Here is a 25,745-nt window from a genome sequence, read left to right on the forward strand (position 1 = left end):
AGAAGTAATAGATCATAAAAATAGAAGGTATCAAGTTAATAGTTGTGAGATACTGACTTTAAAATAACTATTAGGATTATATCACAAAAGTAATAGTTAAGATTGAGAATTTCAGCACAGAACTGATATTTTAAAAAAGGAATCCATGTAAATTCTAGAATTGAAAAACTTAACTGAGATTAAGGACTCAACGGATGGGTTTAAAATCATAAGGAAAGGAGAAAATTTATTGCTACATTTTGCATTCCATAAATACATGTGACCCCTCCCAAACCAAAAGTCCTTCAAGTTACAGTTACATTGCAACACTGAGGAGTGCCCTCACATGTGATCTTTATTATGCAGTAAGAGTACATTGAACTCCAACTGAAGATGGAGAGAATGTATAAATTGTGAGACACATATTTACCCCAGGTGGTATTCTAGTGTGGTGGAGTTACACTAAAATTGGTTGTGTATAAGAACTAAGAGAGGTGAGTATACAAGTAATAGCCAGTAAAATTCTGAGTAGCTGTTATGTTTGAGGGAGGAGGAATTTCAGCTCTATGCTTGTAAACAAAGAACTAGGTTTACATTTAGCAGTAATTTGCTGCCCTTATATTCAAGCAGCAAATAAAGTGTAATACATGTGGTGGTCCCAACTTTATTCTGAATTTAAATTTACAGTGTTAAGCATGTAAACTAGAACCTTCATTATTAAGGAGTAATATTAATTTAAGGTAGTTATTCCATTTTAGACTCTTAGAGCCCTTTAACAATGGAATATCATATTTACAACAACCTCAAAATATAAATACCCTTACCTGTTTCAGGTAGGTTGAAGATGATGTTACGTTGCTCTTGTAAATATAGCATAATTTCATTCATTCCAAACCCACTATTAACTAACCCTCTTTTTTTCCCTCTCACAGGCCACCTCCACCGCAACCGAAAATATCATCTCAGGGAAATTTAATTCCTGCTCGTCCTGCACCTGCACCTCCTTTATATAGTTCCCTCACTTGATTTTTTTTTAATTCCTCTTTTTGCAAAAGTCTTCAGGGAACTGAGCTTATACTTTTTTTTCCTGATACTTTCTTAAAAAGCCTTTTTTTCCTGTTGCAACTATGAATGAAAACAAAATACCACAAAACTGTACTAACACAGAGAAACAGAAATAAAGTGTAGGAGTTGAGAAATATAAGGAAGTGTGGTAAAGCCAGGGAATTTAGAGTAGCATTTTCATTTCCATTACTGTCTTATTCAGTGATCTGTGAAGTTAATGCACTTAACATAGATTGTTATTTTGAACACGATGTTGCAGTGATTCTCAAATTAACTGTATTGATATAAAAGTTTTCATTATGTGCTTAACTGTTATTTTGAATTTTTGACCTTAGTTATCATTAATGTAATTGCTGGTGAACATGTGATAACTAATAACCTGTGAAAACTAATTAGCCACCAAAAATACTGAATGATTTTCATATTGCATGGATTAATAATCATGTTAGAATCTTGTCACTCATTCACTACATGAACAGTTAGTCTGTCTTAAGAATGCACAAGAACCACCATTAAAGTGTTACACTACCTTGAAAATGCAAAAAACACACTATGAGTGTGTGTATTCACACACAATTATTAGCTTCATTTTTATGATCTTTCAACTACAAGATGATTATTAGAAAAATGAATTTAATATTAGAATTTCTATTATGAATCATGTTAAAGCATGGCATCCTTTTACAATAGCATTTTAAATTATCAGCTTTAAGGTACGAGGTATTTAAAATGTAATCAGATATGCAGTTGATTCATGGCTGTAATAAAGCAGGAGCAATTTTAATACCGTCAGTCAGTTGAGCAGTTACAGAAGCACTTGAGAATTTCATGAGCACTTTAAGTCTAAAATTTGAATTTTCCTAGCTGGATTTTAAATCATTTAGAATGTTTACATTTACTAGGGTGAGCTGGATCTTGTCTCTTGTCACAGCTATTTTCATAGAAATTTGGGTGGAAAAAAAGAGATGGTTTTCTTAAATACAAACAAAAGTTAATGTGGTTATCTGTGAACGATTGTCTTAGCTTTATTAAAAATGAATTTTTACTATGTAAGAAACGGTATGGACAATAAAATTTTAAACACTTTAAATTTTTTCATAACCTTTCATAATAAAGTTTAATATGTTTATTAACTGAATTTCATTAGTTTTAAACGATTTTTTGGGTTGTGTATATGTACATATACAGATATAACATTTACAATAAATAATTTGAAATTCTCGTGTCTCCCAGTATCTTCCTAAATGCACATTAAGATCACAGCAATCAAAGTTCTATTTTTAGATAAAACCCTGGTGAAACCTTCACAGGTATGTCTAACCACACCACCTTTGCTAGCGTTTGTTACTAGAGGAGAACGAACGCCTCGGTTCTCTGGGCCATCACACTGGAGGGGCAGGTGTGCGGGGACCCAGCCCGGGCCGGGGCGGCGCGCAGCGGGCAGCCTCCGGGCGCCGCGGGAATCCCGCTCCAGGGTCTCGCGAGAACAGCGCCCGCGGACGGCTTCCCGCCCAACGGCCGCGCCGTCAGTTCCCGCTCGGCGCCCGGCCCCGACGCCATGCTCCGCCTGCTGCTGCTGCTGGCCGGGCTCCGTGGCTGCCCAGCGCCGAGGCCCGGTAAGCCCCGGGCCCCGCCGTCCCTCGGGGCGGGGCGGCCTCTCTCCCGCGCTCCGGAGCGGGCTCGGCTGCCTCCGACGGCCGCGGCCTCGCTCCCTGTTGGCCGGCCCCCCGTGGAGGGCGCCGCGTCGGGATGCAGAGCCACCGTGAGGGGAAGTCACTTTCGCAAGCCGGGACAGACCTGTGCGCTGAGAATCTGCGTTCTGTCAGCCCTTGCGGATGCGGCCTGCGAGGCACTAAACAACCCTGTGCCGGGAAAACAGCGCAGGAATCCGGGGCCCCGGGACCCGCCGACCCCGACCGTGTCCGGCTGTCGCTGGTCCCAGAGCCACGGTCCCGGGTGGGCCGGGGGTCCTGGCTGCTGCGGACGTTCCTGTGTCAGAGCAGGAGTCCCGCAGGAAGTCCGCGGAGGCGGTATAGACGCGCAGACGGACGGGAGGGGAGGTGTGGATGCGAGGGAGGCCCTGCTGAGTGTGGTTTCCAGGGAGCGGCCCCACCCGCAACGCCTTCGCCTTCCCTGGTTCGCAGCAGTCGCCCTGTGTTTACCAGTTCCCTTATTTTGAAATGTTTCCAATCTTTTTTACTGTTATGTACTGTATTAGCTAACAGAACACCGCACACCGTGTGACTTCAGCAATACACATTTGTTTTCTCATAATTTTGGTGGCTGGAAGACAGATCAGGATGGCAGCACATCGGGCTCTGGTAGAGGTTCTCTTCCTGCCTTGTAGACAACTTCCCGCACTCATCTCCGGGCGTGCAGGGAAAGCGAGCAAGCGCGTTTTCTGTGTTTGTGCTTAAGAAGGGCACGAATCCCTTCATGAGACCCCACCCTGTGACTTCACTAGCCCTAGTTACTTCCGTAGTTACCAAAGGCTAGCACCAAAAACTTTAGTTTGCAGCTTGAGGTTTCAACATACAATGTTGTGGTACATCAAATCTGGTAGACTTTAGATATTCTAATACAGTGCTTGTTAAGATTTTTTGGATTCAGAACCCCTAAACATCAACAGTTACTGGGATCCTCAAAAGAGCTTTTGTTTATGTGGGTCTATATCCGTATTTATCATGTTAAAAGCAAAAATAGTAATTTAAGAATGTGTATTCATTTGAAAATAAGAGGAGTAGACTATGTTAAAATAAGTTACACGTTTTTAAAATAATATATTCTCCAAGACAAAACAAATTAGAAAACTGTTGTTTTACCTTTTTGTAAATCTCTATAATGTCTGTTTTAGTAGACAGCCAGATTCACGTATCTGTTTCTGCATTTTTCTGTTTTTTATTTGAAAATAGGAAGAAAACCCAATCTATGTAGTTTGATAAGGGAGGAGTAGTTTAGTAACCGTTGTAGAAAGTTGAGGGTGTTCTTTGGGCATCACACCAAAACTTGATACTTGGTAAAGGTTAGCTGCAATGTACAATCTAAAACATGCCAATGAACTTTTCTTAATACTTGATACTGCATTTAAGTCCTTTGGTCTGTCTTTCTTGAACTTGGATCTTCTGCCAGTTTTTAAAATGTATTTTTACTCTCTCCCTAACTCTGTCAAATAAATAAATTTTAAAAAATAAAATGTATTTTTAAATACCATTTTCAATTATAAAATATGCACTAGCAGGAAGCTGGAATTGGAAATATGGACAGTAGTTGAGCTCAGCCAGCTCCATATGGGATGTGAGCATCCCAAGTGGTGTCTTAACTGCTGTCGCAAATGCCTACCTCAGATGTTTTAATTAAGTCCAATTTATCAAGTATTTCTTTTAAGATTTATTTATTTTAGAGAGAGAGAGCTCTTCCATCCGCTGGCTCACTCCCCAGATGGCTGCAATGGCTGGAGCTGGGCTGATCTGTAGCCAGGATTCAGGAGCCTCTTGCGTGTCTCCCATATAAATCCAGGGTCCCAGGCACTTAGGCCGTCTTCTGCTGCTTTCCCAAGCCATAGCATAGAGCTGGATCGGAAGTGGAGCAGCCAGAACTGGAACTGGCGGCCATTTGGGATGCCGGCACTACAGGTGGCATCCTTACCCATATGCCAAAGCACCAGCCCCATCAAGTATTTCTTGCATGGATTGTATCTTTGGTGCTGTGTCTAAAAAGATATACCAAGGTCACATGATTGTCTCTTGTGCTATCTTGCTTTCTCTAGTTTCTGGTGGCTGGCCATATTCCTTAGCTGGTGTCACCTTCCCTTCATCTTCAGACCTACGAGCACTGGTCCGAGTCTTGTCATACCACCTTTCTCTCTTCCGCTTTTGAGGACACTTGCGATTAAATTATGCCTAGTTAATCTGGGGTGATTATTTTAAGCTCTGATGATTAATAACCTTAATTAACTGTGATTTCCCATGTAGCAGTATATTCACAGGTTCTGGTGATTAGAAAGTGGATATCTTTAGGTCTTCATTCTACCTATAGTGAGATTCCAGGTTAAAACAGAATTAAGAGATTTAGCAGGGTTCTGAGGCAAGAAGGTATTGCTATCACTGCCAAGCAAAAATGCAAACTTGAAGTCTTTGCTTACTGGGAAAGAGAAAACAGCAACTTTTTCTGTCCGTGGTCTATCCAGATGCCGATGCCAATACCTGTGTTCATTTGTTTCAGACCATATTTGGAGCAATATCTTTTTATTGTAGTTAATACCTGATTAAACTTAAGAAAATTCATCACCTTTTTTTTGTTGATGTTGCTTAGTGTTGTTTTTGCAGCTCAAACAAGTCATTTTGGTAACTATAATAAGAATCACTACTCTTGCATACTTTAATTATCTTGTGGTAAGACTAATTTCTGTATGCAGAAAGACTTTTTGCAATATATGTTGTAAATGGTAGAGGTGACATTCAGGGTTTTCATTTGACTCTCCCTGTCATAGGAATCTTCTCTATGGGGCAGAGGCGTGAAGTATGCATTTTGAATGTCACTACTGTGTCTGTTTACACAGACTGTTGCATTAAATTATGATAGGACAGATTTATAGATCATTGGTTGCACGCATAGCTATGAGAACCTAAATTCTGTTCATCACCTGAGTTCACTTCATTCTTCCTCAAGTAGTATTTTAGGCCCTCAATAATCAGTATTAGCTTAGAGCCAGTGTTTAATATTTCATGGATCTGAGTAATTGGGTTTTGATTTTGTGGATCCAGTCTGAGGATTTTTCTTGTCAATCACTTTATTCTACTTAAATTTATTAAAATAATGGAGATTTTTGATTTTGCTGCTTATTTCACCTAATTTTGTGCTTTTGTGTTGATAAAAAAAATCACCATATAAATTGTGATATTCTGGGTTTGCTTTCTAGGTACTTTGTGTGTTCTTTCTTAATCTGGAATATTTAGAGTGTTTTATATAATAAATAATCCTTTGTTTAGGTAACTAATGATTCTTCACCATGAGTGATTAGGAAATTTGGTGTCTTACTACTTGTTTGCACCTCCTGTTGTCCTTTTACTACATCATTATGATTATTTTGGTCTTAATTTTTCTGTACCTTTATGCCATGAAACAATATGCCGCCAATTGTCTTATTTGTTTGCAACTGTAAGTCACATTTTTACCGCTTTATACAATAAATTTAATGAAATCAGTATGTTCATATGTTCTTCTTTTTCTCTTGCTGTATTTACCATTATTGTATGTGCTCATGTGTATTACTATGTCTACATAATTTGTTTTGACGTATGCATCTTTTTATATAAGTATTATTTCTGTAATTGCTTTAGCTTTTATTCTGTATTTAAGTTTTTTTAAAGCTCATCATTAAGACATTTACCGCAACTTTGATGATAATGTTTTCTGGGAATAATTTGTCTGCCTCTGTTAATAGGCACATGTGAAATATTTTCCCTGAATTTTTGCTTCTAAATATCTGTTTTTTGCTTTATAGTTGAATGGCAATTTAGCTTAATATAAACTTTTTGGGTCTTTACTTTCTTTTAAATATATATATATTTGATATATTGATATTTGATATATATATATATCAAGATTTATTTATTTATTTGAAAGGCAGAGTTATAGAGATACAGAGGCAGAGAGAAAGAGAGAAATGTCTTCCATCTGCTGGTTCACTCCCCAAATGGCTGCAATGGATGGAGCTGAGCTGATCCAAAGCCAGGAGCCAGGAGCTGCTTCTGGGTCTCCCTTAAATATATTTTAAGACATTGTTCTTCAGTCTTTTAACGTTAAACATTGTCAAAAGTGAGTTTTCAAGTATGTATTTATTATTTTCTTGTCTACTTGTTTGATTTTTCTTCAGGAACAGCAAATTTTATGTGTGGTGAATGCTTTCCTCCTTGCCCTTAAAAAAACTTACATAAAAATTTTGTTTATTTTTCAAATTGGGTATTTTAAATGTTTTTATAGTAATACACAATGATGTGCCACCCATATTTTCACTGGAAAACCTTATACAGGAAATTGAACAGATATTTATTCAAATTTAAGACAGTTACTGTGTTTTTTGTTTTTTTGTTTTTTTTCAGATTCTCAAAATTCATTTCTGCAAATCATATTGCCAGAGAAAATCGAAGCAAATACCAGTATTAATTCAGAAGTAGATTACGTAAGGAATATTTTGCCACTGTGTAAATTATGTGAAATTTCTTTTTTTTAATTACATGGTTATGAAATATATCAATCCTATTATAGTATTAAAGTAAGTTTCTAATACTCTTAATAAGGAATTTAAAGTTTTTTTATTTTTTAAATTAAAAAAAATTATTTAGGTTATATAAATTTCATGTGTTTTCTATGTACAGATTTAGGAACATAGTGGTACTTCTCACCTTACCCTCCCTCCCACCAATGCTCCAACCTTTCTTTTCTCTCTCCCATTCCCACTCTTAATTTTTACAAAGATCTATTTTCAGTTTACTTAATGATTGTAAAGTTAACCCTATACTAAGTAAAAGAGTTCAATGAATAGTATGAAGAAAAAAAGCGTTTTTCGTCAATGGAATAGACAAGGGCTGTAAAGTCATCGAATCACAAAATGTTCATTTCACTCCAATAAATTACATTTTAGGTACTCTATTAGTTACCTTGGATCAGGGAAAACATGAAATATCTGTCTTTTTGGGACTTTCTTATTTCAATAATAAAGTAAGTATATGTGAGAATGTTCTGTTTCGGTTAATATCTGTTATTTCCCCATGGTAATTTTTTTTTTAAAGTAAGAAAAATAACAGAATAATTCCTACCTGAGTGATATGAAGGATATATCTAGGAGAGGCAGATGAAGAGAGTGATACAAAAGAATTACTTGAAGCTCAAACCTTCTTCCTTCGTCTTCATTGCATCTAACGTTTCTCAATGAAGAAGAACCTTTCATTCTGCTTCTTTTGTTAAAGGGAAATACTTTATTTTATTCACTGAGTTTGTGAACGAATATATCTCTGGATTTTCTAAGTACATTTGCTAGGAGATAAAAAAATATTATTAAGCAAGCCTTTCTTATAATTGGCCAGTTATTTTTATTTTTATTTTTATTTATTTTTTGCCAGGCAGAGTTAGACAGAGAGAGAGAGACAGAGAGAGAGTTATACATAGTGAGAGAGAGACAGAAAGGTCTTCCTTTGGTTCACTCTCCTAATGGCCGCTATGGCCGGTGCTGTGCCAATCTGGAGCCAGGAGCCAGGTACTTCCTCCCGGTCTCCCATGCGGGTGCAGGGACCCAAGCACCTGGGCCGTCCTCCGCTGCCCTCCCGGGCCACAGCAGAGAGCTGGACTGGAAGAGGAGCAACCGGGACTAGAACCCGGGGTGCTGGCGCCGCAGGCGGAGGATTAGCCAAGTGAGCCACGGCGCCGGCTGGCCAGTTTTTTAATGACACTTTAATGTTAACAGTTTTATTGAGGTATAATTTACAAACCACAGAATCCACTCATTGTAAGTGCACAGTTTAATGATTATTAGTTCATAAGTAAAGTTGTATGAACATCACCAAAATCTAGTTGTGGAACATTTCTGTTGTCCCCCAAAGTTCTTTCATGCCCATTTGAAGTTATCTCATTCTATTCAAGTCCTTTGAAGCCACTGATGTGTTTTCTATGCATATACATTTGTCCTTTTTTGACATTTCATGTCAGTTGAACCAAATAACATGTAGGACTTCACATTTGGCTTGTTTCATTTAGGTTTTGTCCATATTGTTGCATCTATCCAGCTGATAATTTTTATTTCTTGGTAAAGGTAGATCTGCCATTCACTAGTTGATAGACACTGATTCTTTTCAGATACTGGCTAGTATGAATAATTCTTTTATGAACACTCATGTGTGGACATGTCTTTACCTTTCTGTTGGGTATATTCTTCAAAGTGAAATTGATGAGTCACATAGTAAATGTTTATCTAACAGTGCTACATTGTTTTTACTAGATCAAAGATTTATGATCCATTTTGAGTCCATTTTTGTGTGTGATGTGAGTTAAGGATCTAGGTTCAGTTTTTTGAAGGTGAGTGTTTTGCATTTGGGTATTTCTATTTGTGGAGAAGACTATCCTTTTCCCACTTAGTTGTTTCAGTACATTGGTAGATCAAGTGATTAAAAAAGAAAGGGCTTATTTTTGGACTTTCACCTCTTATCCATTCATCTATCTGTCTAATCTTGCACCAAGATTAGACTGTCTCATTTAATGTATTTTTGGCTAAGTTTTGAAATTGGGTAATGTTAGTCTTTCAGTCTTTATTAATAGCCTTAAAAATTGTTTTGACAACTTTCAGTTCCTTTTCACCTCCATACATGTTATTACATCAGCTTGTTGGTTTTTACAAGAAAGAAGACTTGGACTTTTGTAGAAATCACATTGAGTTTACAGATTAATTTGTTGATAATTGTTTTGACAATACTCAGTGTTCTAATCCACAACTTGATGTGTCTCCATTTTTAGATCTTTAATTTATTCAACCATTGTTTGGTAATTTTATTTTTTTTTCTTTGTGGAGCACCCATTTTACTACAGGATTTAGAACAAAGAGTAACTTACTATGAAACATCTGTCCCAACCCCAGAATATGAACAAAGAACAGAAGAGAGTAGGGGAAGCAGAATTGACCTAGGACAAAGAATGGGATCTCTGATGTTTCCCCCAGGTGAGGGTGAGGAGGCCTTCTCCTAGAAGCTCCAGCCATTCTTTCCAACTCATGTCTTCCTTTGCAGAGGATGTGTTGGAAAGCTAGGGTGGTGCCAGAAACCCTCTTTAATGTCTCATTATGCCTCGAGAAACCCATGGCACTTGCACGCATCAGTAGTCTCCTGGATGAAGGCCTTTGGGCAAGGTGTGCAGGGCTCCCAGCAACCTGGACTTCCTGTGACACTCTTCTGTGCTATTAATAGATCTCAAAACACATTACCCCCATAATCTGAAACTTTTTAGCCTTTAACCAACCACTTTCCCTTTCCTCCTACTTCCCTTCCTGCACCTCCAGCCTCTGGTAACCATTATTCTGTTCTCTACTTCCATGGGTTCAGCATATTTAGATCCCACATAGAAGTGAGATGATGTGGCAGTTGTTTTTTATTTTTGTGGTGAAGGATATGTTAACTTGATTCAGTTGTTTCCACAGAGGAATACCACATTATACCCCATAAATGTATACAATTATTATTTGACAAATATTAATAAAAGTATAAGTAAAATTCAGTCAGTGTGGTTTGATTATTCCACCTATGAATGTTATATTGTTATGGTCCTGCCCCAGCTGTCCACTGACTTTATAAAAGCCACTTTATTTCTGGTTCTAGGACTTATCCTTTAGACTGGCCAAAAGGCAAATGCTCTTAAAATAAAGATGGAAATCTTCCTAGTGGCCCTCTGCTAGCCTTAGGTCTTGTTGAAGTTACAACATTTGGCTGTCTAGCCTAGAAGGATGTTCTTATGGTGTTCCTGCAAGTAGTCAGTTTCCTCTGTGTCTCCATGGGTGCATGGGTGCTAGGGATGGAAAGGAAGCCACAGGGCCTCTCTGGGAATAGAGGTTTTCATTTGCAGGGTGGGTAACTTGCAGATTCAGTGGCTCTTCTGAAGATAGACTTCACTGACAATAGAACTCTTCTGTTGAATTGTTTGGTAGCTTAGGGTGAAGTGCATGACTGTCTTTGTCAGATTAAGAAGAGTTCTGTGAAGACCATGAAATCAGTGATTTCAGGGGCACTCTTGTGCTCAACAGTGTGACTCATTATATGGTCTTAGGATCAGTCATCAGTGTCCCATGATATGGCCTAAGGTGAGGCTCTCCTTGGGGTTGAGGGTTAGAAACTACTTGATGAAGCTTTCCATTTACAAAGAAATGTATACTGTAATCTTGTATGTTTTGTGCAGTATATACTTCAACAACTGTGCTAGGGTCTCTCCAACAAATAGCAGGAACCTGTAACCATGGTGTAGAGAATGACTCCTAAGCCCCAGGTGTCTGCTGCAGGCCCGACATATTCTTGACCTTGGAAAATATCCAGAGCAGAGTTGTAGAGTAGTGCCACAGAACTCTCCTGGATTCTTGCCAACAGAGACCTTGTAGTCCAAGATGAAGGCTGTGATTTTTTGCATTGAGTACAGCATCCTGAAAGACATTGTCCAGTTTCAGGTTCCTGTGGATGGTTCCTTTTCTGGTGGTAGTATTGCATAGCAGATACAACCTTCTGTATTCTAACATATAGTGCAATGGAATTCTTCTGCTGGTGTACTCTATGACTAAGTATAGATTTTTTTTTTCTGTGTCAATGAATTGAAAGAGTTTGATGAAGCTGGTGTGATTCAAGGAGGCTGGAGGAGTTCTGCTGACCGTTCTGGATGGCCTTCATGGCCACTTAGATCCAAGTTAATATACAGCTGGGTAGCCTTACCATGCTGAAGCTGCTTTGGCTAACGGTCTTTAGGATCCTGTGAAAGCCTCCTTGTTGGAAGAGCTGACTGCGATGCAAAATGGAGGTATTATGGTGACTTCCTAGCTATTTTTTTTTTTTTGACAGGCAGAGTAGACAGAGAGAAAGGTCTTCCTTTGCCATTGGTTCACCCTCCAATGGCCGCCTCAGCCGGTGTGCTATGGCCGGCGCACTGCACTGATCCGAAGCCAGGAGCCAGGTGCTTCTCCTGGTCTCCCATGGGGTGCAGGGCCCAAGGACTTGGGCCATCCTCCACTGCACTCCCGGGCCACAGCAGAGAGCTGGCCTGGAAGAGGGGCAATTGGGACAGAATCCGGTGCCCTGACCGGGTCTAGAACCCCATGTGCCGGCACCACAGGCAGAGGATTAGCCTATTGAGCTGCGGCACTGGCCCTTCGTAGCTGTTTTAAGTGTAAATCCCTATTTACAATGCTATGTAAAATTGTTAACTAGCAATAGTAATGAATAATAACTATTAATTATGTAAACAATAATAATACTAATTACACTAACAACAATACTGCTAATGCTAACTGAATAAAAAGTTTAAAACTGAGACAAAGTATGAAGAAAATAAAGACCAAATGGGAAGAAGAAAACAAAATATCAAGTAATAAAAAAATGAGGTTTACAAAAGAGAATTTTAAAATGAGAAAACATAAGAAAAGGAAATAAAACATTACAAAAAAAAAGTGAGTAGAGAAAAAAGTAAATGAAACAAAACCAAAAAGAAGTTAACTGGGTCCATGTCCTAAAGGTCACCTAATAAATAGCTACCTGGGCTATAAGGACAAAAAAATGTGGGCCCATAAGAGACTTAATACAGTTATTTATAATTATAAAAATGGCTACTTATTATGTTAGAGCAAGAAATTGACCAATCATGCTAGAGATAATCATTGGTGTTTTCACTTTTTGGTCTTAACCTTTTCCAGGGACCAACATTGTGGTGCAGCAGGTTAAGCTGCTGTTGGCTACCCAGCATCTCATATTAGGGATGCTACTCTGTCTGCTCTACTTTGAATCCAGCTCCTTGCTGTTTTGCCTGGGAAGGCAGCAGATGATAGTCCATGAATTGGGCTGTTTCTGTGTTGATGGGAGACCAGAATAGGATTCCTGATTCTTAGCTTTGTCCTGATCTTGCTTTTGTGGACTTTCGGGAGTAAACCAAGAGATGGGAGATTCTCTCTCTCTTGCTCTCGCTATCAGTTTCTCCTTCCTTCGCTCCTTCGTTCCCTTCTCTGTTTCTCTTTTGCTCTACTTTTCTAAATAAGTAAATAAGTTAATCTTTTAAAAGGGACCTCTTCTACTTTATTACAAAGCTTTTCATTGAATTGGTTTATAGAGATTGATGCTTACTTTTTTAGAAATAAAATTCTGTAGGGTACTTCAATGCCTTTTCATTTCTAGTTTAAAAATATTTAATAATTTTTAGTATTTATTTATTTATTTATTTTGACAGGCAGAGTGCACAGTGAGAGAGAGAGACAGAGAGAAAGGTCTTCCTTTGCCATTGGTTCACCCTCCAATGGCCGCCGCAGCCAGCGTGGTGTGACTGGCGCACTGCGCTGATCCAAAGCCAGGAGCTGGGTGCCTCTCCTGGTCTCCCCTGTGGGTGCAGGGCCCAAGCACTTGGGCCATCCTCCACTGCACTCCCTGGCCACAGCAGAGAGCTGGCCTGGAAGAGGGGCAACTGGGACAGAATCCAGCGCCCCGACCGAGACTAGAACCCAGGGTGCCGACGCCATGGGCGGAGGATTAGCCTATTGAGCAGCAGTGCTGGCAAGCATTTATTTATTTTTAAAGATTTATTTATTTGTTTGAAAGGCAGAGTTACAGAGAGGCAGAAACAGAAAGAGACAGAGAGGTCTTCCATCCGCTGTTTCACTCCCCAGATGTCCACAACAGCTGGAGCTGTGTTAATCAGAAGCCAGGAGGCAGGAGTTCCTTCTGGGTCTCTCATATGGGTGCATGTGCCCAAGGACTTGTCCCATGGACTTGAACTGGCATCCATATGGGATGCCAGCACTGCAGGGGCAGCTTTAGTCGCTACGCCACAGCACCAGTCCCAGCTTTTAGCTTTTAAAGACCTCATAGTGTTAGCACTTGAAACCATTAAATTCCTTTTCTGTAATCACTGAATAATTGGTTTCAAAATGATGGTACAACTTACCTGGCATAATGGTACTGTAACAAAGTATTGTGTTGAATAAGACACCCATAAGGCACATTATTAATATCAGTAGGGCTTAAAGGAAGGGATCTTTAATCCTCATTTCTCCATAGATCATAATTTTATTTTTCACCAGAAACCTTGGAGGCCAGAAGTAGTGAGTGGGTTGTTATATCAAAAGGTGGAAGGAAAAAAACTCATCCAGAAAACATATTCAGCAAAACTCCCCTTCAAATGTAAAGAAGAAATTGAAAATTTTTCTTATGTCTCAATTCTCTCATGCTGCCTTAGAGCATACCTTGAATTGGGTAATTTATGAATGACAAAATTGTTTTTCACAGTTCTAGAGGCTGGAAAGTCCAAAATCAAGGTACTAGATTTGGAGTCTTGGGTTCACACCAAGGTGGTGGCTTGTTGTTTGACCTTACATGTGGAAAAGGGTGGCGTGTTTGGTAATTTTCTTCTTTTTCCCAGAAAGCTTTTATTTAAGGAATACAAACTTCATGCATTTCATAAATACAAATTTAGGAACATAGTGATTTTTCGCACAGTACCCACCCTGCCACTGCATTATCATTCTTCCTCTTCCATCTCCTACTCCCATTCTTAATTTTTGCTGAGATCTATTTTCAATTAACTTTATAAACATACAATTAACTCTGTACTAAGTAAAGAGTTCAAAACTTAGTATAAAAAAATTGTTCCACAACAGTAGACACAGGGCTGTTCCAAGTCATTGCATGTCAAAATGTCAGTTTTGCTTCCATAGATTTACCTTTTAGGTGCCCTATTAGTATCACAGATTGGGGAGAACATATGGTATTTTTCCTTTTGGGATGGCTAATTTCACTATGATGTTTTCCAGTTTCATCCATTTTGTTGCAAATGAGGGGATTTGATCTTAGATTTTGATCTTAGAAATTCTTTCTCTGCCATGGCATTGTCTGGTTATACCAAGGCTATTGATTTTTGTGTGTTGATTTTACATCCTGCCACTTTACCAAATTCTTCTGTGAGTTCCAATATTCTCTTGGTGGAGTCTTTTGGATCCCCTATATATAGAATCATGTCATCTTCAAATTTCTGAAGATATCCATTAGGTCCATTTGATCTATAGTGTCGATTAACTCCATTCTTTGCTTTCTAATTTTATATCATGTTGATCTGTCCATTGCTGAAAGTGGGGTATTGAAGTCCCCCGTTACAATTGTATTGTATGTCTCCCTTTAGGTCCCTTAACATTTTTTTAAAATCACTGGGTGTCCTGTAATTAGGTGCATATATGTTGATTATAGTCACATATTCCTGTTGAATTGATCCCTTAATCATTACACAGTGTCGTACTTTGTCTCTTTTGACAGTTTTTGTGTTAAAGTCTATTTTGTCTGCTAATAGGGCGGCTACACCAGCTCTTTGTTCTTTTCTGTTAGTATGGAATATCTTTTTTTCATCCTTTCACTTTCAGTATGTGTGTATTTTTGTTGGTGAGATGTGTTTCTTGAAGTCAGTAAATAGATGGGTTTTGTTTCTTTATCCATTCAGCCAGTCTGTGTCTTTTAACTGTAGAGTTGAAGCCGTTCACATTCAAGGTGACTATTGATAAGTAATGAGTTTGCTTTGACATTTTTTCAAAAATATTCCTATTTTTTACTTTGAATTTCCTTTGAACTTTTACTGATTTTCTTCCTATACTTTCTTTTGTAGTGATGACCATGTTTATTTGTTTCTGTGTGCAGCACATCCTTAAGCATCCTTTGCAGGGCTGGATTAGTGATAAATTCTTTCAATTTCTGTTTGTTATCAAAGATCTTTATTTCACCTTCATTCATAAATGAAGAACTTTGCAGGGTATAGGATTCTGGGTTGACTTTTTTTTCTCTTAAGGCTTAGGCTGTATCTCACCATTCTCTCCTAGCCTGTAGAGTTTCTGATGAGAAGTCTGCTGTGAGTCTAATTGGAGATCCTCTGAAAGTCATTTGGCATTTCTTTCATGCACATTTTAGAATTTTCTTTATGTATTACTGTGGTGAGTTTGATTACAGTGTGTCGTGGTAAAGATCTTTTCTGGCCATATCTATTAGTATTTCTATGTGCTTCCTGTACTTGGATGTCCCTTTCTTTCTCCAAATTAGGGAAGGTTTCTGTTACTATTTCACTAAAAAGGTCTTCTAATCCTTTCTCTCTTTCCATGCCTTCAGGAACTCCTGGAACTTGTATGTTGGGTCGTTTAATAGTATCTTGTCGATCCTCAACAGTGTTTTTTAGTTTCCTACTTTCTCTTTTGTTTTTGGTTTGACTGTGTTATTTCCTGTGCTTTTTTCCCCTAAGTCCAATATGCTTTCTTCTACTTCACCAATTCCGTTGTTAAGGCTTCCCACTGCATTTTTTATTTATCACATTAAATTCTATTGAATTCTTCATTTCATTTTAATTTCTCTTTACAATCTCAATTTCATTGGAGAAATTTTCTTTCATGTCCTATATTGATTTCATTAGTTTGTGCATTTACTTCCATGTAATCTTATGATCAATTTTTTGAGTTCCATTTCTTGCATTTCTTCCTTCTCTTCATCTTCACCATCTAGTATTGAAGTGTTCTTTTGGGGGTGTCATGTTGTCTTCTTTATTCTTGTTTCTTGAATTGCTGTATTGTTTGGCATTTGTGGAGATACTCATTGGCTTCTTATTTGTTTTACCTTTATTTATTTAATTTTTTTGTTGTGGTGGCTTTTATCTTTGTAGCATTCCTCTGTAGATAAGTGGAGTGTCTGCTTTCAGTGACTATCTAAAGGTTTGTAGTGGGTGTGGCCAGGGAACTCTGATCACTTCTACAGTGTGAAGGGCATGTCTAAGGTGACACACCCGAGTTTGGTATGGTAAAGTGCCTCTTTGTTTTTTAATCAGAAGGGAACTTTATTCTGCTCAGCTGAGCTCCTCTCCTCAAAAGAGACTAGCGTCTGAGTGCTATCCCCAGTGGGTATAATATTCATCTGCTGTGCCCCAAGGACCACACAAAGGATCTGTGCAGTCCTCAGTGTAAGTTCAGATTCCCCAGAAGCGTCCCTCACCAAGTAACCAAGAAGCCCTGAGTGTGTGGACTCTCCCACAGTGACTGTGCAAAGTCCCAGCCACACCATAAGTCCTCCCACATAGCCTCAGTTTTTCCCACAGTCCTGGCACAAAACCCTCCCACAATCACAAGCTCCTAGTCTCCTGTTAGTTCTCCCCAGAAGAGTCAGGAGCCTCCACTCAGCTAGTTGCTGGGTATGGGCACTAGCTGGCACAGCTATTATGCACATCCAAAATGGCACCACCTCTATCAGCTTGCTACAGGACACCATTGTAAAGTGATCAGGGAGAGAGAAACGTGCCCCTCTCCCTTCTTTATTTTTTCTAATCTAGTTTGGCAGGTACACTATCCGCCATGGGGTCCAAGCTGGGTTCCCTCTAGGGTTTTCCTGCAGCTTTAGCACCAGTGGCTTGGGCTGCTGTGGTCTGGTCTCACCTCACTTTTCAACACTGGTGTGTAGGCTCTCAGCTGCTGAAGTCCTGAGTTGTGGGCATCCATGCCCTCCACATAGGACCACCATGTCCCTCTAACTCAGTAGAGTTTCCTCTGCCATTTTCTCCCTAAGTCTTCCCTGAGACTGCACTCTTTCCACTTTTTTTAAAACTATCATTTCTTGGACTTCAGTAGTAAGCTCCTTCCCTATTCCACCATCTTGGAACACTCCTCCATGATCTTTTGATGTAAACTTGTATTCTTGTGCCAACTGTGGCTGTGAAATTATTGAACCATTTTATCAGCTAATTGTCTGATTGTATAGATTCCATTTTTTAAAATTTGATTCCTTAGCTCAAATGTTGGTGATGTCCTGTATTTTGATTAAACAGGTTTGAGATGAAAATTAAAATTTTGAGTTTATTTTAGAAAACTCTTAAAGAGTTAACAGCTAAGTTATACATCATAGGTGACACAAAGGCTTAAAATCTGGAAAATTTTTTAGTATAATAATAATTTCTACTAGGAGGAGAATTTATGTTGACATGAGAATGTGTTATATGTAATGAAAAGTGTAGAAGTAAAGGTTTCTTTAGTTAAGGAGGATAGCAATCTTGTTCCTATGAAACATGACTTTTATAAATGCCTGGCATGGTAATTTTATTCATTATAAATTTGTAGTTGCTCGTTAATGGTTCCTTTATCTCTGATAATGATTTTTAATTTATAAAAATTGTACACTGTCTCTAATTTATTAATGAACTAGATGTTGAAATAAATATGATTCTTCTATTAATTTTTTGTGTTGATTTTTTTTTCTGCAAGTTTGCTGAATTCTCTTATGTGTTCTAGTAGCCTCTTAGTGGACTCTTTTGGTTCCCCATATAAGGAATCATGTCATCTGCAACAGGGATAATTTGACTTCTCCCTTGTGTCCTTTTGATTTCTATTCCTTGCCAAATGATTGTGGCTATAACTTCCAGAGATTTACTGAGTAATAGTGGTGAGAGTGTGTATCCTTGTGTGGTTTTGATTCTTGGTAGAATTGCTTCCAGCTTTTCCCCATTCAGCATGATGCTGGCTATGCCATTGTGCTCTCACCTCACACTCCAAAGCAGGCATCTCTTCCAGCTCTCAGCAGTGGGGATTCTGTGTGGTGTCTGTGTTCATTGCTATGTGTCTACACCTTCCATGCTGATCCAGGGCATCCTTCTTCCTTCTATAGAATTTCCACTAAAGAGGTCTCCCTGACTTTCCCCTGGAGAAACACTTCCTCCATTTTTTTCTCCCTTGTCTAAAGCAGTACATCTTTTCTCTATTTAACCATCTTAGAATAAGACATAGTACTAAGAACGTAATGATATTTTCTGTCTCCTTCCCTCCATCTTCTCTCCCTCTGTCCTTTTTTCCCCTTTCTTTCTTATTTTTAGATTTTGAGATAACATTTTATTTATTCATTCATTTTAGATTTATTTATTTAATTGAGAGGTAGAGTTACAGACAGTGAGAGGGAGAGACAGAAAAGTCTTCCTTCTGTTGGTTCACTCCCCAAATGGCTGCAACAGTTGGAGCTGTGCAGATCTAAAGCCAGGAGCTAGGTGCCTCTTCTTGGTCTCCCACGTGAGTGCAGAGGCCCAAGCACCTGGGCCATCTTTCACTGCTTTCCCAGGCCACAGTAGAGAGCTGGATTGGAAGAGGAGCAGCCGGGACTAAAACCAGTGCCCATATGGGATGCTGGTGCCGCAGGCACAGGATTAACCTACTGCTCCATGGAGCAGGCCACTTGAGATAACATTTAATTTTATATTACAGGTCAAAGGCTTAATACTTCGCCAAATAAGAAGTTTAATAAGGAGGGGTTCCAGGATGGCAGAATAGGGTGGTCTGATTTATGTGGGGCAAAATTAATATAAAAAATGGAGAAAGTGCACTTTCAGGGTAAAGCTGCAGGTGAAACTGGAGCAGGAGAGCCTGCAAAAAGCAGTAGAAATGGTCTGAATCAACGTGGAAAGTGCAGACATTTAATGAGGTACAGAGAGACAGCGGAAGACCCAGGAGCTTGGACCTGGGAAAAGGGGTGCCTGTCCTGGCAGTCTAGTTGAGATTGGAGTCCACAGTCCATGCCAGTACTGATACAACGAGAGGGAAAGCTTGTGAGCTGTGCCTTTTTGAGTTCAGGGCTGAGATCCCTCAGGACAGCAGGGCAACTGCGCATCCAGAGAGAGGGGATAAGGGAAAAAGGGAGCTCATTTCTCTCTCTCCTCTCCTCTCTTCTGCAACAGTGACCTGCAGCCAGTGGTAGAAGGGCTGATGCTATTTCTGGAATTAGGCACATAGTGGCCAACCCAGATAGTGTGTGCACAATCAGCAATTGTTGGGGTCACCGTCCATCCAGGTGGCCGGGGGCTCCCACAATAGTGCAGGAGCAGCATATGGAGTTGGTCTCCAGCATGCCAGCTGCACCCACCAGACAACAGGAGGGGAGGGGGAACCACCCCTACAGAAGGGAAGTGCTGCCTGCAAGACTCTCCTAAGCGCCTAGCACAATTATGAAGTGAACAGGGCTGTAGTATTGTGCATGCCTCTGACCCAAAGATCTTACCAGAGAGAAAAACCTGCATACCCCACTGGCATCAAATGTGGTTGGGAGGGCAGGACTCAATCCAGTGGGCTGGAACACACATGATCGGTGGCCCTAGGAATGCCTGTGCTCAGGATGGGCTAGTGGGGCAGAGTGGCTCCACTTGCACTCATTGACCCTCAGAGCCCTGGGTGCTGAGACTGAGAAAACATTGTGATCATATGAGAGGAGAAAGGACCTAGCTGTGTTCTGGGCAATCACAGAGTGCTGTGGCACACTCTCAGAGCTCCTTGGTTGCCTAGAGTAGCTCATAGTAGAGGGAACAGTGCTCTTACAGGAGGGGCTGTGCAGATCATATGTGTGGTTCATATGGCAGTGTGGATGAGTATTGAATACTCTGGGAGCTAACATCTGTGCACTCCTCAGCTTGGAGGAGAAGGAATGGTCACACCAACAGAAATGACCATTCCTCTCCATCCAGTTAACCAGAGGAAAGCTACCACGCCCAACTTCGATGTTACCCTTGATACTCGCCCCATCCTAGAGCACTAACCAGAAATCTCTGGCCACATCCACCACAAACCTCCTGGTATTCACTGTAAGGTTGACATTCCACTAAGTCACAGAGGCATAATTCAAAAATAAACAGCCATCAGTGGGGAAAATATTCTACAAATGCCTAAAAGTAAATGCAAAAATTCAAGAAACAATAAGGAAGACATAATGACCTCCACAAAGAAGTACAATGACATTTCAATATTAGAATGTAAAGATGAAGAGATTGAGAAAGTGCCAGAAATGGAATTCAAAAAAATAATCACAGGATTTCTCAAAACTAATAAGAAGCAAATCCATGAGGTAAAGAAAACCATATATGATATGAATGAAAATTTTTCCATTGAATTGAGATTTTAAAGAGAAATCAAAATGAAATACTATAAATGAAGAATTCAATAGATCAAGTAAAAGACACAGAGTAAAACCTTAACAACAGAGTTGGTGAGGCAGAAAAAGAATATCTGAGCTTGAAGACAACACAGCTGACTTCTCATCAGAAACATTCAGGCTAGAAGACAATGGCAAGATATAGTCCAAACATTAAGAGAAAAAAATTGTCAACTCAGAATATTGTACCCTGCAAAGCTCTCATTTATAAATAAAGTTGAAATAAAGACCTTCCATAACAAACAGAAATTTAAAGAATTTGTCCCCACTCATCCAGCCTTACAAAAGTTTCAAAAGGATGTACTACACAGAGAAACAGAGAAAGAAACCCACCATCATGAAAGAATGTGAAGACCGAAATTCTGGTTAAAGTACAAAAGAAGCCCCAAGTAATTGATAGGAATATTCACAGAAAAATGGCAGGGCCAAGTAGTTACTTATCAATAGTCACCTTGAATGTAAATAGCCTCAACTCGCCAGTTAAGAGATACATACTGGGGGCCAGTGCTGTGGTGTAGCATGTAAAGCCAGTGCCTGCAGTGCTGGCATCCCATAGGATGCCGGTTTGCGTCCCAGCTGTTCTACTTCCTATAAAGCTCTCTGCTATGGCCTGGGAAAGCAGTAGAAGATGGCCCAAATCCTTGGGCCTCTGCACCCACTTGGGAGACCTGGAAGAAGCTTTTGGCTTCTGCCTTTGGATTGGCTTGGCTTCAGCCATTGTAGCCATCTGGGGAGTGAACCAGCAGATAGAAGACCTCTCTCTCTTTCTCTGCCTCTGCCTCTCTGTAACTCTGCCTTTTAAATAAATAAATAAACATTTTTAAGAAAATATACAAACTGATTGAATGGATTAAAAAACAAGACCCATCTATTTGCTACCTACAAGAAACACACCTCACTAATAAAGGTACATATAGACGGAAAGTGAAAGGATGGAAAAAGATAGTCCATACGAATGGGCAAAAAAAGGACTGGTGTAGCCATTCTAATATCAGACAAAATAGACACAACTTAAAAAATATACAAAGAAGGATACTATGTAATGATTAGGGGTTCAATACAACAGGAAGATGTGACTATAATAAATATGTATGCACACAATTACAGGATGCCTAGCTATTTAAAAGATCCGTTAATGGATCTAAAGGGAGACATAGACTCCAATACAATTGTAATGGGGGACTTTAGCGTCCCACTTTCATCAACAGATAGATCAAGCAGACAGAAAATCCACAAAGAAGCAATAAAACTAATCAACACTATGGACCAAATGCACATAACTGGTATCTACAGAACTTTTCACTTCCTAGTTGCAGAATACACATTGTTCTCAGCAGTGCACAGAACTTTCTTCAGCAAGACTCAACAAATTCAAGAAAATCAAAATTATAACATGCACCTTCTCTGATCACAATGGAATAAATCTCGAAACCAACAACTCAATAATCTCAAGAACATATGCAAACACATGGAGACTGAACAACATGCTCCTAAATGAACAGTGTGTTATAAAAGAAATCAAAAGAAATTAAAAATTTCTGGAAATGAATGAAGATAACAATACTTCCTATCAAAATTTATGGAATACAGCAAAGGCAATGTTAAGAGGTAAGTTTATAGCAACTGGTGCCTTTATGAAGAAATTGGAAAGTCACCAAATGAGCTGTCAATGTATCTCAAGGACCTAAAAAAAATCCCACAAACCAAACCCCAAATTAGTAGGAGGAAATAAATAATTAAAACTAAGGAAGGCCAGCGTCACAGCTCAATAGGATAATTCTCTGCCTAGCGGCACCGGCACACCAGGTTCTAGTCCCGCTTGCTCCTCTTCTAGGCCAGCTCTCTGCTATGGCCTGGGAGTGCAGTGGAGGATGGCCCAAGTGCTTGGGCCCTGTACCCCATGGGAGACCAGGAGAAGGACCTGGCTCCTGCTTTCGGATCAGCGCAGTGCGCTGACTGCAGTGCACCGGCTGCGGTGGCCATTGGAGGGTGAACCAACGGCAAAGGAAGACATTTCTCTCTGTCTCTCTCTCTCTCTCACTGTCCACTCTGCCTGTTTAAAAAAAAAAAAACTAAGGAAGAAATAAAATTGAAACAAAAACATACAAAAGATTTGAAATGAAGAGCTGTTTTTTGAAAAAATAAACAAAACTGACACACCATTGGCCCAATTAACCAAAAAAAAAAAAAAAAAAAAAAAAAGGGAGAAGACCCAATCAAAATCAGAGATGAAAAAGGTAATGTAATAACAGATACCGCAGAAATAAAAAGAACCATCAGGATTGACTACAAGGAGCTGTATGCCAAAAAATTGGGAAACCTAAAAGAAATGGATACATTCCTGGACATATACACCTACCTGAATTGAGTCATGAAGATATAGAACAACTAAACAAAAACAGACCAATAACTAAAACAGAGATTGAATCAGTAATGAAGACCCTTCTAACAAAGAAAAATTCAGGTCGTGATGGTGTTACTGCTGAACTCTACCAGATGTTTAAAGAAGAACTAATTCTTCTAAAGCTATTCAAAACAATTGAAAAGGAGGGAATCCTCTCAAACTCCTTCTATTAAGCCTGCATCATCCTAATTCCTAAGCCAAAAAAGTATGACAGGGAAAGATCTGTAGACCAATATCCCTAGTGAACATAGATGCAAAAAAGTCCTCAACAAAATATTGGCCAGTCAAATCCAACAACATAATAGGCAGATCATTCACTCGGACCAAGTGGGATTTATTCCTGGTATGCAGGGATGGTTCAACATCCAAAAATCAAGCAATGTGATTGACATATTAACAAGCTGAAGACCAAAATCTATTTGTTTATTTCAACAGATACTGAGAAAGCATTTGACAAAATTCAATACCATTTTATTATGAAAACCTTAAGCAAATTGGGTATAGAAAGAACATTCTTGAACAGAATCAAAGCAATTTATAACGTGCCCACAGCCAGTATTCTACTGAATGGGATAAATTGGAGGCATTCCCATTAAGATCTGGAACCAGACAAGGTTGCCGACTCTTACCATTGCTATTTAATAGAGTCCTGGTTGGCCAGCACCGCGGCTCACTTGGCTAATCCGCCACCTGTGGCGCCGGCACCCCGGGTTCTAGTCCTGGTTGGGGTGCCGGATTCTGTCCCTGTTGCTCCTCTTCCAGTCCAGCTCTCTGCTGTGGCCGGGGAAGGCAGTGGAGGATGGCCCAAGTGCTTGGGCCCTGCACCCACGTGGGAGACCAGGAGGAAGCTCCTGGCTCCTGGCTTCGGATCAGTGCAGCGCGCTGGCAGTGGCAGCCATTTGGGGGGTGAACCAATGAAAAAAAGACCTTTCTGTCTCTCTCTCCCTCTCCCTCTCCCTCTCCCTTTCCCTCTCCCTCTCCCTCTCCCTCTCCTTCTCCCTCTCCCTCCCTCTCTCTCTCTCTCTCACTGTCTAACTCTGCTGTCAAATAAATAAATAAGTAAATAAATAAAATAAATAAATAAATGTGGTATATATACACAGTGGAATATTATTCAGCTATGAAAAGAGAATGAGAAATTCTACCATTTGCAGCAAATTGGATGCAATTGGAGGACATGATGTTGAGTGAAACAGGCTAGACCCAGAAAGGCAAACACCATATGTCTTCCCTTATATGTGGGAGCCAGAATTTATTTATTTATTTATTTATTTTTGACAGGCAAACTGGACAGTGTGAGAGAGAGACAGAGAGAAAGGTCTTCCTTTTGCCATTGGTTCACCCTCCAATGGCCGCCGCGGCCGGCACGCTGCGGCCGGCGAGCTGCGGCTGGCGCATTGCGCTAATCTGAAGCCAGGAACCAGGTGCTTCTGGTCTCCCATGTGGGTGCAGGGCCCAAGCACTTGGGCCTGGAAGAGGGGCAACTGGGACAGAATCTGGCGCCCCGACCAGGACTAGAACCCGGTGTGCCGGCGCCGCAAGGCAGAGGATTAGCCTATTGAGCCACGGCGCCGGCTGGGAGCTAGAATTTAAAGAACAAACAAAAATAAGAAAAAAGAAATGTCTGTGTATATAAGCATTGCTGCAAAAAGTTTTATACTTTTATAAAAATCAGTGGTTAAGAATGTTATACTACTATAATCTGTGATTACTTGAAAATTTACTGTATATGGGTAAAATGATCATTTTTCCACTCAATTATTGTTTATAGCCTTTGTCTATATTCCCAGTAAACTAGGGCATTTTTGCTTTACTTGTTAAACTTTTCTATTAGAATCTCCATTTTTTAATTTTGTTTAAGGAATTCAACTTCATGCATTTAATACATACAGATTTGGGAACAGGATGCTCCTCCCCCCCATTTCCCTCCCACCCATACTCTTGCCCTTCTTCCTCCTGCCTCTTCCTTTCCCATTTTTATTTTTTACAGAGATCAATTTCCAGTTAATTTTTATACTCCTAAGATTAACACTTTACAAGCTAGAGAGTTCACTGATTATTTTGAAGAAAAAAGTAGTAAAAAATAACAAGAACAACAAAAAAACCACCGCATCATTTCCTGACAATCAAGGCAAGGGCTGTTCAAAATCATCACATCTCAAAGTACCAATTTCACTCCTATGGATTATGTTTTAAGAACTGTATTAGGTGCCACAGATCAGAAAGACCATATGGCATTTGTCTTTTTGTGACTAGCTTATTTTACTAAGTATAATGGTCTCCAGATGAATACATTTTGTTGCAAACGACAGGAGTTCATTATTTTTACTTCTGTGTTGGAGTAAAATTTCTTATTCCAGGCTTCAGTTGATGGACATCTGGGTTGGTTCCATATCTTAGCTATTGTAAACTGTGATGAAATGAACATGGGGCTACAGATAACACTTTCATAGGATTTCATTTCCTTTAGATAAATTCCCAGGAGTGGGATGGTTGGGTCATATGATAGGCCTATATTCAGCTTTCTCAGATAGCTCCATACTGTCTTCCACAGTGGCTGTACCACTTTACATTTCCATCAACAGTGGATATAGGTACACTTC

General features: G+C 39.6%; 2 protein-coding genes across 3 annotated transcripts in view; both read left to right on the forward strand.

Moving 5' to 3' along the window:
* ADAM9 (ADAM metallopeptidase domain 9) overlaps positions 1-2,264 on the forward strand; it is a 137,392-nt gene extending 135,128 nt beyond the window's left edge. Inside the window, exon 22 of the mRNA XM_002720772.5 lies at positions 912-2,264. Within this exon, the coding sequence (XP_002720818.1) occupies positions 912-1,005 (94 nt within the window). The 3' untranslated portion in view covers positions 1,006-2,264. The remainder of the gene's footprint in view (positions 1-911) is intronic.
* Positions 2,265-2,418: 154 nt separating this feature from the next.
* The window catches only part of ADAM32 (ADAM metallopeptidase domain 32), a 191,481-nt gene continuing 168,154 nt past the window's right edge, over positions 2,419-25,745 (forward strand). For both annotated transcript variants that reach the window (XR_016229126.1, XM_089325921.1), the window contains exons 1-2: positions 2,419-2,660; positions 7,146-7,225. Coding sequence is in view for 1 of the 2 variants with exons in the window: in XM_089325921.1 (XP_089182047.1) it covers positions 2,603-2,660; positions 7,146-7,225 (138 nt within the window). In the remaining variant the exon portion in view is untranslated. The remainder of the gene's footprint in view (positions 2,661-7,145; positions 7,226-25,745) is intronic.

The sequence above is a fragment of the Oryctolagus cuniculus genome, chromosome 2, assembly GCF_051225735.1.
Source record: "Oryctolagus cuniculus isolate XC-2025 breed Fujian yellow rabbit chromosome 2, ASM5122573v1, whole genome shotgun sequence".
NCBI lineage: Eukaryota > Metazoa > Chordata > Mammalia > Lagomorpha > Leporidae > Oryctolagus > Oryctolagus cuniculus.